The sequence below is a fragment of the Salvelinus alpinus genome, chromosome 17 (genome assembly GCF_045679555.1).
Source record: "Salvelinus alpinus chromosome 17, SLU_Salpinus.1, whole genome shotgun sequence".
Taxonomy (NCBI): Eukaryota; Metazoa; Chordata; class Actinopteri; order Salmoniformes; family Salmonidae; genus Salvelinus; species Salvelinus alpinus.
In genome coordinates, this window is record NC_092102.1 from 35,440,953 (window position 1) to 35,455,301 (window position 14,349).

The window sequence follows — 14,349 nt, forward strand, 5'->3', positions numbered from 1 at the left end:
CCTCCATTAAAACACTAAAGTCTGAAGTATGATTCAACTTTCACTTTCCAGAGCTCCACCATGCCACACAGAGAATGCAATGAAGAGTCACGTGACAAGAGGCCACGCGAGGGACATATCAAACATGTCACTGCGGTATCAGTTATATAATCACTCGATCAATTTAACTGAAGTTACATGTGAGTCATTTTGTGTAATGCCAGGTTCAGCATGGTCCCAGTCGCAGATTTATAGTTGTTTGCTTTAGCCAACTCTTCTGCCATATTCATTCTATGGCATTTGCTGCATACAGATCTGGAAACCAGGCTACAGCGAGATCACAGTGGATACAATTTATCATCATGAACACTAATTAGCTTACTATGTGACATTTTCAGGAGGAGAAACAACCTTTGAGAAGAATGAGAAGTCCGCCTAGACACAGAATAACTGGTTCGTTTAGGCAGAGGTTTGGAGGAAGATTCAACAGACCACGGTAAGACCTGACATTTCAGAGCAGGCTTGTGTAGCCTAAGGTTTGTTCTTGGTCATTTCAACATTTCCACACCTTCACCGACTCACAGTACTCTCACTCATTCACGCTTTTTATTTTCTGCTGTTTTCTTTACTGTACAGATTCATAAGGGACGATCATTCATTCCGGAAGCCCCGCTTCAGTTTTGGGTTCCAGAGATACCACTCCTTTACCCCCCGCCCACGGTTTCACTGGAGAGACCAGTCCGGCCCCCCTGGGCCCCCAGGCCCACCACAAGACCCATCAGGCCCCAACAGCCAGTACAGCTACCAGAGGAACATGGACAGGAACTCCCCCGCCAAGTCCTCACCTAAAGGACACACCAGTAGGTTTACGGTTATGTTGTGTTTGATGGGAGTTTTGACCGAATGAATTAACCTGTGGCTACAGGGTAAGCGTATTACCATCTATGCCAACATGAACCAGATCTCTTGGCAGAGTTCATAGTAGGGGCTAGGGCTGCACAATTAATCAGATTCACATCGAAATGTCAATATTGACATGTGAAATATTCATATCGCAATAAATATTTTGAAACGCATCTCAGCCGCGTAATGGCCTTTTTAAAAAAGTTTTCTATTTTTTTTGTTCTCTTGTGGCTGTTTCCCACCAAGCCCCCCCCCCCGTCAATCAAGCAGCGCAGTTCCTCTTCCTCGCTGTTAGATCATTATAAGTTTGCATGCTGTTCTCTTAGATCAAATGCAGTCAGCCGATTGTTCAAAACAAGAACGATGCTGCTTTCCACTTAGCTTCTCAATATGTCATCCTATTTCTAGGATTCCAACAGTTCACCCAAATATTTTGATCTATATCGCACGAAAAATCTAATCGCAACATTTGGTTAAAAAAAAATCATATTTTACCCATATCGGGCAGCCCTAGTACAGGCAACAACAAAAAAATTATACCTAAAATACCTATATCACTTTCCTCGTGTGAACACTAGAGTGCAGTATGAGCAAACAGTGTTCATGTCAACTCAGACAGTGAATATATTAGCTACATTTGGAATGTGTTTTGCTCATCAGTATTCCTGGTGGTTGATAGTCACCAAGCAACAACCTGACAATGTTGCATAATACTGTCTGCACACAGCATTGGTAGATATTATAATGACAGTATTATGTCATCATTCTATACAATGAAATGGCAAAGAATAGTATCCTACTGAAAAAGTGCCAATCATTCCAACCTTCATTAAACACCAGTGTATTTATGTCACCTCTTATGTAGAATACATAACAGCTGCTGAGCATCAAATTATAATATCATTTATTTTATACAGTACTCTATTGGGCATATATTTAAAGGGATACTTTGGGGTTTTGGCAAAGAGGCCCTTTATCTACTTCCCAGGAGCCAGATGAACTCGTGGATACCATTTTTATCTCTCTGTCCAGTATGAAGGAATTTAGAGGTAGTTTTGAGAGCTAATGCCAACTAGCGTTAGCGCATTGACTGGAAGTCTATGGGTATCTGCTAGTATGGTAGTAGATACACATAGACTTCCAGTCATTGCTCTAATGCGAGTTAGCATTGACTCGTGAAACTACATCTAACTTCCTCATTGCCAAAACCCCGAAGTATCCCTTTAAGTACTGAACTGTAAATATTTCTGATCATCAAAGTTCGCCTCATCACATTAGCATTAGTATCATGAAGAATAAAAGTGGTTTAGTAAGACCGCAATCGATGTGCCTGTAAGTCATCAATTACTTCTTATGCTTAAGCCCCATTCTCTATCATGTTTGAAAGTGTTTTCTTGAATAACTTTGCATTGTCTGGAGACGACCCAGGTCTTGTTATCTGCAATAGAAACCATCATGTCATCTTTCATCTCCTTGCTTTTGTTTAAATTAGCTGTATCGCTATTCTCAACTGTGGTAGTAGTAGTGGTGGTGGTTGTTTTTTCTCCTATTTTAGTCAGCTGCTATGTCTCTGCGCAGACTGCAGTACTGTGGAGGTGTGTGGGTGTGGGTGAGTGTGTGAGGAACAGGTTGCTCTATGTGCCTGAGAGATCTGCTATGATGGTGACTCATTTCTATAGTGTGTGTTAGAGATGGAAAACGAGAGAGATATAGCTAAAGAAAACAAGGAGAAAGAGGGAGTGAGGTACCGGGCAGACAGCCAGCTTTGAATACAGGTAATGAACCATAACAAAGCTATCGCCTCACACACTGCAGTCAAACATTGCGAGGCAGACTTTGCAAATCACACCCAATGCTTAACGAAACATTAATTTTAGCCCCTGCGTGCTGCCTGTAGACAATAACTCTCCCGCTGATGGTAGATTGCAGCCAGAGAGATGGAGATGGGGAAGCTTAGTCCTGAATTATACCTGCAGCTAGAGGCACTAATGGGATGTTAGTTTGGCCCTGAGGACACTGGGTAGGTTGAGTAGTCCCAGCATCAATCACAGATATTAGAGTTAATTGAGAGATATCAACTGGGCCAATCAAGGATATTAGAGTTCATCACAGATGTCAGCTGCTGTAGTTTAGCTCTAAGTTATCCCCCATCTGTTCTGAGCTGTAGGTGTGTGTTATGTTGAGTGGGGGCTTGTGTTGTATTGTTGTTTGAAGATGTGGTTTGTCTGTGTGATGTTGCAGGTGCTCTCAGGTCTTCTGCAGGCGCCAGCAGAGAGGAGAAGCAGCCTGTGTCGTTCACAGTAAGTCCACATTCCACCACTCCTCTCAGCACGTTTGGGATCTGGGGAGTCTGTGCTGTTTAAAGTAGGGAGGGCACACATCCTGTATTTGTTGTCATGCTCCGCTAGTGTATTGTGGTGACTGAACTTGTAAATCATTCCCTCTCTCTTCCAAAACTACATGTAGGTAGGACTCCTTTAATAAAATAAAAAAAAGTTTAGCCAGCAGGGTTTGAGTAGGTTACATTCTAAATGTAATCCGTTACATTTACCTGTCAAATTGTAATCCACAATGTAACTTTTGGATTATCAAAACTCTGTAATGTTATCTGATTACTTTCCCCTTAAGAGGCGCGGGTTCGTGGCTGTCACAGCCATAAAGTCATAAAATCTGATTTTAAACCTAACCTTAAGCACAGTGCTAACCCTAATGCCTAACCCTAACCTTAAATTAAGACCAAAAAGCATATTTTTGTTTTCATAAGTTTTTACAATATAGTCAATTTTGAGGTTATGGTTAGGCATTATTGTTAGCAGTGTAGTTAAGGTTAGGGCTATATTTAAAATCAGATTTTATGACTTTGTGGCTGTGCCAGCCACTAACCTGGGCGTTACAATTTTGAAGACAAAATTACCATTTGAACGACATCAATAGCAGGAAAATTCAATCTTATAGTTTACATAGTTCGCCATACATGAATCAGATGTATGATTTTTACATTTTACTTTATGGGTTGGTTATGTAGGGTTCTTCTAACCCATTGCTTTCTACTACAGATAATAATACGATTAGGCTATATCTTTACATTAAAAAAACTGTGTACATTTCCAGTCATTCCAATTAATTAAATACTCCTTGATCCTCAAGAATAGGACTTGGAAATGTACACTGATCAAAAATATAAACGCAAAATGTAAAGTGTTGGTCCCATGTTTCATGAGCGGAAATAGAACATTTATGGGATCTTTTATGTGCACATAAAGCTTATGTGCAGAAATGTGTTTGCATCCCCATTTCTTCTCTGCCAAGATAATCCATCCACCTGACAGGTGTGGCATATCAAGAAGCTGATTGAACAGCATGATCATTACACAGGTGCACCTTGTGCTGGGGACAATAAAAGGCCACTCTAAAATGTGCAGCTTTGTTACACAACACAATGCCACAGATGTCTCAAGTTTTCGGGGAGCGTGCAATTGGCATGCTGACTGCAGAAATGCCCACCAGAGCTCTTGCCAGAGAATTGAATGTTAATTTCTCTACCATACACTGCCTCCAACATTGTTTTAGAGAATTTTGGCAGTACCTCCAACCAGCCTCACAACCGCAGACCATGTGTATGGCATCGTGTGGGTGAGCGGTTTGCTGATGTCAGTGTTGTGAACAGAGTGCCCTATTGTGGTGGTTGGGTTATGGTATGGTCAGGCATAAGCTACGGACAACGAACACAATTGTATTTTATTGATGGCAATTTGAATGCACAGAGATACCATGATGAGATCCTGAGGCCCATTGCTGTACCATTTACCTGCTGCCGTCACCTCACGTTTCAGCATGATAATGCACACCCCCCATGACACAAGGATCTGTACACAATTCCTGGAAGCTGAAAATATCCCTGTTCTTCCATGGCCTGCATTCTCACAGACATGTCACCCATTGAGCATGTTTGGGATGCTCTAGATCGACATGTACAACAGCGTGTTCCAATTCCCGCCAATATCCAGTAACTTCTTACAGCCATTGAAGAGGAGTGGGACAACATTCCACAGACTACAATCAACAGCCCGATCTACTCTATGTGAAGGAGATGTGTAGCGTTGCATGAGGCAAATGATGGTCCCACCAGATACTGACTGGTTTTCTGATCCACACGCCTACCTTCCTTTTTGGTATCTATGACCAACAGATGCATATCTGTATTCCCAGACATGACATCCATAGATTACTGCCTAATGAATTTATTTCAATTGACTGATTTCCTTATATGAACTGTAACTCAGTAAAGTCTTTGAAATTGTCACATGTTGCATTTATGTTTTTGTTCAGTATAGATTAGCCATTATTTTACCTGATCATATCCCCAAAACTAAGGACGAAATAGCCTAATTTATTTAGTCATGGAGGCCTGATTGGGCTCATTGCTTCGCGTTGAAAAATAAACGGAAGCAAACTGAGTAGTCCCTTATATGTAACTGATTACATATAATCCATTAATCCATGATCCCCCCTTGCTTGACTGCTGCTTCAATTTCTCAGAAGTGATATGTACCACACTGGGAGGTATGTACCACACTGGGAGGTATGTACCACACTGGGAGGTATGTACCACACTGGGAGGTATGCACTGCAACAAATGTACTTATATTGAATTTAAGTCTGAGTGAATCTCTTTGCCCATTATGCTCGCTGTCAAAATGTTTATTACACACACACACACACACACACACACACACACACACACACACACACACACACACACACACACACACACACACACACACACACACATACAGCGCCTTTCAAGGTCCTTCAAATCAAAGATATAAAAAAAGAAAAACTCAAACATTTGAATAATCTTGGCTAGTCTGCTCGGTAAGATTATTTATATGTGTGTGTGTCCTCCGCGCTCCTGGCTATGATGGGAATTGGAAGAACAGAGAGAGCACAGGTGCAGCATAAAGAATGGAATTGAAAGTTGGATGGTCTGACTTAGAGAGAAAGGAGCAGAGTGAAGCAGAAGACTCCTTCCGTTTTACCATGCTGATGATTCCAACTGCCTGCTAACCTTGAGAAGATGAACTCAACAACAATCAGGTGGGCTCTGAATGGCAAATGTGCTAAGGTCTAAAGGAATACAAAGGGAACATGGACTTCCTGAAGGGCCGCCCCCAGGTGGTAAGGGTAGGTAACAACACATCCGCCATGCTGATCCTCAACACGGGTGCCCCTCGGGTGTGTGCTCAGTCCCCTCCTGTACTCCCTGTTCACTCATGACTGTATGGCCAGGCATGACTCCAACACCATCATTAAGTTTGCTGATGACACAACAGTGGTAGGCCTGATCACCGACAACAATAAGAAAGCCTATAGGGAGGAGGTCAGAGACCTGGCTGTTTTTTTTGGCATGGGTCAAAAGATCCTCAGATCCTCAAAGTTCTACAGCTGCACCATCAGGAGCATCCTGACTGGTTGCATGACTGCTTGGTATGGCAACTGCTCGGCCTCTGACCGCATGGTAGTGCGTACGACCCAGTACATCACTGGGACCAAGCTTCCTGCCATCCAGGACCTCTATACCAGGCAGTGTCAGAGGAAGGCCCTAAAAATTGTCAAAGACTCCCGCCACCCTAGTCATAGACTATTCTCTCTGCTACCACACGGCAAGTGGTAACGGAGCTCCAAGTGTAGGTCCAAAAGGCTACTCAACAGCTTCTACCCAAGCTATAAGACTCCTGAACAGCTAATAAAATGGCTACCCAGACTATTTGCATTGCCCCCTCCCCTCTTTTACACTGCTGCTATTCTCTGTTTATTATCTATGCATAGTCACTTTAACTCTACCTACATGTACATATTACCTCGACTAACCGGTGCCCCTGCACATTGACTCTGTACCGGTACCCCCTGTATATAGCCTCACTATTATGTTACTGCTGCTCTTTAATTATTTGTTACTTTTATTTCTTAATTTGTTACTTATTTTTTACTTCACACGTATTTATCTTAAAACTGCATCGTTGGTTAATTAACTGCTTGTAACTCTCTCTCCCCTGTGTCTATGTAGGTGGCTCAAAAGAAGGAGAGATCCCACAGCAGAGAGGGAGAAAGAGAGAGGGAAAGAGAGCTCCCCTCCACCGTGAGTAGGGCCGCAGCACGAAACAGAACCATCCAACAGAAGAGGAAAGAAATAGAACAGGTATAGTACAGTGAGCTCTTAACATCTAGTATTGTATATCATGTTTGAAATTATTTAGAGGAAGAGTAGATTTGAGAAAAACAAATGAGTGAAAGATAAAGGAAGAAGGACTAAGAATATAACATCAGAAGAATAAAATAAAGTTAATCAGAAAACAACTTGCATCCTGATAACTCAACTGGATACTAACACGCGAACAGTTGTTTACACGTTGCAAGAGAGTTGCTAAGAGAGTTTCTAGCTACTAGCTACCTGCTGTTAGCTAACAAAAATGACAATAAAAAACTGCAAAGGACAGGACAAAAGACAGGAAAACAAGTACCTAAACTTACACAAGCAAGAGAAAACAATTCAGACAGAAAACAAGAAAGGTGGGCTTTGTTTACATTAAGAAATGCCTAGCTACAACTAGCAAAGTGAAAACATCTACTGTATCCAGCTGTAATCAACTAAGATGGATACATTTGTGACTCATTTCAGGAAAATAGATGTATGTCGTACGTCACTACTTCACAGGAAAGGCATTTGAATGTCGTTTATTTTTTTTAATCAAAATGCATCTTTTGGCACAAATTTCTTCTGGAACGTGAACTTTCATGTGCCTTAAAAACAAACGTATATGCCATCTGTAAATACAAATAAAATTGTTAAATTACGAGCCTAATTGGTTTAGCCATGGATAAAAACAGGAACCTTCTCACTAGCTGTGATAATGGATGGGCTGGATATGCCAAGAGATGAGTTCGGATTGCGCTTGCCATGTAGCATGCTTCTGTCTATAACATGAGTTTAGTATGTGTAGGTGATCCTTTCTAAAGCGGCTTTTTTGAAAGATATCATAAAGAACTGCGCAAATGTTGCTAAGGCTCTCCACTTTCTGGAGGACCGAGTTATGAAATCAGTGGAATCCCCGGGAGAAGCAAAGTATGTAGATCTTTTGTTTCGGCTTTACTTAGGCTTTCCTGTCTGACTAAAGAGAGAACACAGAAGGCTGTTGTATAAAACACCTGTCTGGATTACATCTTTAAACTAAGGGCAACCATGGCATCAGTGACAGAAGCAAACATCCATTTATATGGGTAAGAGAGTCTAGCTAGCTACATTTTCAGATATTATACGTTTCTAATTGGCTCGCCAGCTAATGTTACGTGTCTGATCTTTGTAGTAATGTTATTTGTGTCTCAGAGCCATTTGCATTGCTAGTTATAGCATATTGTTAGCTAGGTAGCTAACATTGAACCTAGCTATTAGCTTTAGCTACCTGTATATTCATGCAGGGTAGTAACTGATGTCATGCAGCCTGTCATTTTTGTGTTTATACTTTTTCACAACGACAATTTTGATGTCGGACGACAAAAAAATGCTCATGATGTTGCTGCAACAACTGTATACAGACATGTCGATAGAAGTAGTATAAACCAGCCTTTAGTCTTGAAATCTTTGGTTGTACACTACCGTACTCATTGTTTAGCACATGGCCTCACGTGAATCCTTAAAGGGATGGGTGGGGCTGAGGCTTAAGAGGGTGTGAATGATGCTGGATGGGTGTAGATAAAGAAGAGCTCTCCAGTAGGTGTACCAAAACATTCAAGGGCCATTTTCTCAAAATTGGGGTTACAAGTTTATCAACTTTCGTTTATCAACATACACTAACGTTTATCAACATACACTAAGTTGACTGTGCCTTTAAACAGCTTGGAAAATTCCAGAAAATTATGTCATGGCTTAAGAAGATTCTGATAGGCTAATTGACACCATTTGAGTCAATTTGAGGTGTACCTGTGGATGTATTTCAAGGCCTACCTTCAAACTCAGTGCCTCTTTGCTTGACATCATGGGAAATCAAAAGAAATCAGCCAAGCCCTCAGGAAAAAAATTGAAGACCTCCACAAGTCTGGTTCATCCTTGGGAGCAATTTTCAAACGCCTGAAGTTACCACGTTCATCTGTACAAACAATAGTACGTGAGTATAAACACCATGGGACCACGCAGCCGTCATACCGCTCAGGAAGGAGACGTGTTCTGCCTCCTAGAGATTAACGTACTTTGGTGCGGAAAGTGCAAATCAATCCCAGAACAACAGCAAAGGACCGTGTGAAGATGCTGGAGGAAACAGGTACAAAAGTATCTGTATCCACAGTAAAACGAGTCCTATATCGACATAACCTGAAAGGCCTCTCAGCAAGGAAGAAGCCACTGCTTCAAAACAACCATAAAAAAGGCAGACTACGGTTTGCAACTGCACATGGGGACAAAGATTGTACTTTTTGGAGAAATGTCTTCTGGTCTGATGGAAAAGAAATAGGACTGTTTGGCCATAATGAACATCGTTATGTTGTGAGGAAAAAGGGGGAGTCTTGCAAGCCGAAGAACACCATCCCCACCGTGAAGCACGGGGGTGGCAGCATCATGTTGTGGGGGTGCTTTGCTGCAGGAGGGACTGGTGCACTTCACAAAATAGATGGCATCATGAGATAAGAAAATTGTGTGGATATATTGAAGCAACATCTCAAGACATCAGTCAGGAAGTTAAAGTTTGGTCGCAAATGGGTCTTCCAAATGGACATTGACCCCAAGCATACTTCCAAAGTTGTGGCAAAATGGCTTAAGGACAACAAAGTCAAGGCATTGGAGTGAACATCACATTGCCCTGACCTCAATCATATAGAACATTTGTGGGCAGAACTGAAAAAGAGTGTGCGAGCAAGGAGGCCTACAAACCTGACTCAGTTATACCAGCTCTGTCAGGAGGAATGGGCCAAAATTCACCCAACTTATTGTGGGATGCTTGTGGAAGTCTACCCGAAATGTTTGACCCAAGTTAAACAATTTAAAGGCAATGCTACCAAATACTAATTGAGTGTATGTAAACTTCTGACCCACTGGGAATGTGATGAAAGAAATAAAAGCTGAAATAAATCATTCTCTCTACTATTATTCTGACATTTCACTTTCTTAAAGTAAAGTGGTGATCCTAACTGACCTAAGACAGGGAATTTTTACTAGGATTAAATGCTGGGAATTGTGAAAAACTGAGTTTAAATGTATTTGGCTAAGGTGTATGTAAACTTCCGACTTTAACTGTATATATCATTTTTGTGCAAAAATATTGAATAGGGTAATTTTACCAATTGCACTTATGGATGTGAGGTTTGGGGTCTAACCTGTATTTACGATTACAAGCATTGGGAGAAAAATCTTAATACAGAATTCTGGAGAATTATCAAAAATAACAAAAATGAAGTACCAAATAATGCATGCAGAGTAGAACTCAGAAGTTTACCTTTTAATTGTAAATATAAAGAAAATGACACAAATTTTTGCACCGTTTCAAATTAAGCCCCAAAACATCCTTACAATTCAAAGCACTGAATATCCAAGAGCTTAACACTGAAAAGAGACCCCTGTGTCAGCTATTAAAAACACTAAACAACCCTATTATCCAAACACACAGGGAAATCTATCAAATTGTTACAGAAATTAAAACTATTTGACAAATTGGAAAAATGTAACAAAAACAGAGAAAACAAAATCACTATTTAGCACTCAAAAGAGAATAGAAATTGTCAGAATGTCTCTATTCTGTCAGAAATACAAAACAGAGACAGATCCTGACCAAATACCACCAATTTGCTATAGAAAAGGGGAGACACAAAAAAACATGGCTACCCAAAGTGGGGCATCTATGTGGTCACTGCACAACAGGGGAGGTAGAGACAGAGATACACTTTTTCCTCTACTGTAAGAAATACTCGCAAATAAGAATATTTTTTTCAAGAAATATCTCAATCAAATCCTAAGTTCTCTGCATTTACTAACGACATAAAGCTGGGAATTATTCTGGGTGAGGGAGAAACTACAAATATTACTGCCATATATGTATATGATTGCCATAGCCTGAGGGACATTTCTCAACAATTAATTCCCTGAAGTATTTACATTGTATATAACTTACAAGTAATACATAGTGTAACCATCATTCATGTTTGTTTATTTATTAGTTGTTGTTTCTTTTTATAATCGTGTTTTTATTTAATTACATGTATGACTGAAGGTTACACAATACAACAGCAGTAGTGTTGTACATGTATACATGGTTATATATGTACTATTATTACTACTGAAATGAACTGTATTTCACTATCTTCATTGCATTGTACTGTATTTACTGAAATGCTGTACCACCATACCACTTTGGCAATATCTACAAATTGTATTTCATGCCAATAAAGCAATTTGAATTTGAGAGAGAGAGAGAGAGAGAAAGAACAGAGACGAGGAGGTAGGATTATGAGAGCGAGGGGAATAGAGAGGGAGGGAAAGGAGAGAGAGAAGGAAAGAACAGAGACGAGGAGGTAGGATTATGAGAGCGAGGGGAATAGAGAGGGAGGGAAAGGAGAGAGAGAAAGAAAGAGAGAGGGAATTTGTGGAAAGGGTGATTTGATAACTGCAGTGCCAAAACTAATTGAGGAACATTGCGCCAGAGACACCTCAAAATTATAATAAATTATTCTTCATTGTAGCAGCTGAATCAGTTGAATAGGTTATCATTCATGATTAGAGCCAATACATGGTGAGGTTATAATCTGCTTGTACATCCCTGGGTAGTTTACCTGCAATCACTCACAGATGGAACTTCTGTTATCGTCAGGTTGTTTGTCCAGGTTTTTTAATCATAAATCATAATGAGTCATCACATGCGCACGGTGCTGTTTTCTTTGAATAGCTTTTGATACACGTGCTTTAATAGATACGTCACAGTCAATGTGACAGAACATCACATGAAGCGTTGCCAGTGGGAGGTGTGCTGTGTTGTCTCCATCCACTCGACTGATGAGAAGGTATCTCTCGCTCTTCACATCTCCATGGTTACTGGAGATGGTAGGCTCGGTGAGAGAGTAGTCTCAAAACAGGTAGCTGATACACCCATCCTTCAAAGATCCACACAGTGCCCTTTCATGGTGTGTACTGTCGTGTGAACAGCTGTCTGTGTGTGTGCTGCTGCCCTGGACTGCTAATCCACTCAGTGGTAATGGCATACACATGACGAGACCTCTCGCCCCAAGCATCTCTCCTAGAACTCTCTCAATCCCTGTCTTTCCATCCTCTTTTCCTCTCTTGCTTTCCATCATCTCTTTCATCCTCTCTTCACACCCGCTCTCTTTCCATCCTCTATCTCTTGTGATTCTCCTCTCTCTTCAGCCCAGCTTCTCCCCCTCGCTCTTCCCCTCTCTCTTGCTCTCTCTCTTTCTTGCTCTTCACCTCTCTCTCTCTGTCTCTCTCTCTCTCTACCCCTTTCTCCCCCTCTTTTGTTTGCCTTACTCCACCTGTGTCTGAAGGCTCATATCTGCAGCATTCCTTTGGTATTAGAGTGAGCTGAGGTATCTTTAGACCAATCTGTGCTATGCTCCTCACTGGAACAGGAGCCACAATGCAAAGAAAACTCCCATGTGCCATGAAAATATGTTTGTGTTTGTCATGCTGGTGTACAATTAGGATTGTGACACAGCTTAATGTGGTTTAGAAGATAATGTGGTTTAGAAGATGCGTGTACAGGTTTGTGTTTTAGGACTGTGATGCACAGTTTAAATGTGATGGTGAAAAAGCTGACTGTCTGTGTGTTATGCAGGTGTACCGTCAGGACTGTGACACGTTTGGTGTGGTGGTGAAGATGCTGATAGCCAAAGACCCCTCCCTGGAGCGGCCCATCCAGTCATCTCTACAGGAGAACCTCAGGGAGATTGGCCTGCGCTGTGTAGAGGCCATGCAAGAGTTCATTGAGGAGTATGACACCAGGGAACCATCCACAGTGATACGCACACACGCACCTTTGTCTTAACCTGTGTAAGTGGCTGGCTTGTCTACAAAAACACTGATTGTGGTGTATACATGCTGATTGGGTGTGTAATATTGGGTATGTAAACTCGTGAGCTGGTCTGTCCTTGGTCAGTCAAGCCAAAGTCACTCCTGGTGCTCAGCCTTCTGGAAGCTCTGTGACTTCTACTGAAACTCAATAATTTATGTTTGTCAACTTTCAATATTGCTCTTGACAATGTGATGATGTAAGATATAGCTATTGCACTTGTGCTTCCTACCAAAGTGTAGTTCATGAATTCCAAGCCCCGGTATTATATTGAAATGTTGTCTTTTTTATTGAAAATGTATTTATGACATGATTAATACATGACCTATAATATTTTTATATACTATGTTGATATACAAGGGTGATTTCTTCCAATACAGAGCAAGTTTCTATTTACACAACCTTTGGATATTCTCGGTGCATTAAAATCTGTTCTTGAAAATTAGGTCTCTCTGTGTTTGATTCAGTCTTGTAATGTCTCATGCTGCTGCTCCCTACACTCCCTGATCTACAAATCTCCCTGATCTACAAAACACTCCCATACACATATCACCCTGACCTGCAAATCACCCTGACCTGCAAAACACCCTGACCTACAAAACACCCTGATCTACAAAACACCCTGATCTACAAATCACCCTGACCTACAAAACACCCTGACCTGCAAAACACCCTGATCTACAAAACACCCTGACCTGCAAAACACCCTGACCTACAAAACACCCTTCTACACAAAACACCCTGATCAACAAAACACCCTGACCTACAAAACACCCATATACACAAATCACCCTGACCTGCAAAACACCCTCATACACATATCACCCTGACCTACGAAACACCCTGATCTACAAAACACCCTGATACACAAATCCCCCTGACCTACAAAACACCCTGATCTACAAATCACCCTTATACACAAATCCCCCTGACCTACAAAACACCCTGATACACAAATCACTCTTATACACAAATCCCCCTGACCTACAAAACACCCTGATCTACAAATCACCCATATACACAAATCACCCTGATCTACAAAACACCCTCATACACATATCACCCTGACCTACGAAACACCCTGATCTACAAAACACCCTGATACACAAATCCCCCTGACCTACAAAACACCCTGATCTACAAAACACCCTGATCTACAAATCACCCTTATACACAAATCCCCCTGACCTACAAAACACCCTTATACACAAATCACCCTGATCTACAAATCCCCCTGATCTACAAATCACGCTTATACACAAATCACCCTGATCTACAAATCACCCGTATACACAAATCACCCTGATCTACAAAACACCCTAATACACAAATCCCCCTGACCTACAAAACACCCTGATCTACAAATCACCCTGATCTACAAATCCCCATGATCTAGAAATTACCC

At 41.3% G+C, this 14,349-nt stretch overlaps 1 protein-coding gene across 4 annotated transcripts in view; it reads left to right on the forward strand.

The window, feature by feature from the left end:
• The window catches only part of LOC139542860 (periphilin-1-like), a 21,068-nt gene extending 7,679 nt beyond the window's left edge, over positions 1 to 13,389 (forward strand). For 2 of the 4 annotated variants that reach the window (XM_071348792.1, XM_071348793.1), the window contains exons 2-6: positions 378 to 475; positions 616 to 839; positions 3,124 to 3,182; positions 6,950 to 7,081; positions 12,711 to 13,389. In XM_071348792.1, coding sequence (XP_071204893.1) covers positions 378 to 475; positions 616 to 839; positions 3,124 to 3,182; positions 6,950 to 7,081; positions 12,711 to 12,920 — 723 coding nt within the window. In that variant the 3' untranslated portion in view covers positions 12,921 to 13,389. Of the gene's footprint in view, positions 1 to 51; positions 180 to 377; positions 476 to 615; positions 840 to 3,123; positions 3,183 to 6,949; positions 7,082 to 12,710 lie in introns of all 4 variants that reach the window. The other 2 variants (XM_071348791.1, XM_071348794.1) reach the window with 2 other exon arrangements.
• The last annotated feature ends 960 nt before the right edge of the window (positions 13,390 to 14,349 follow it).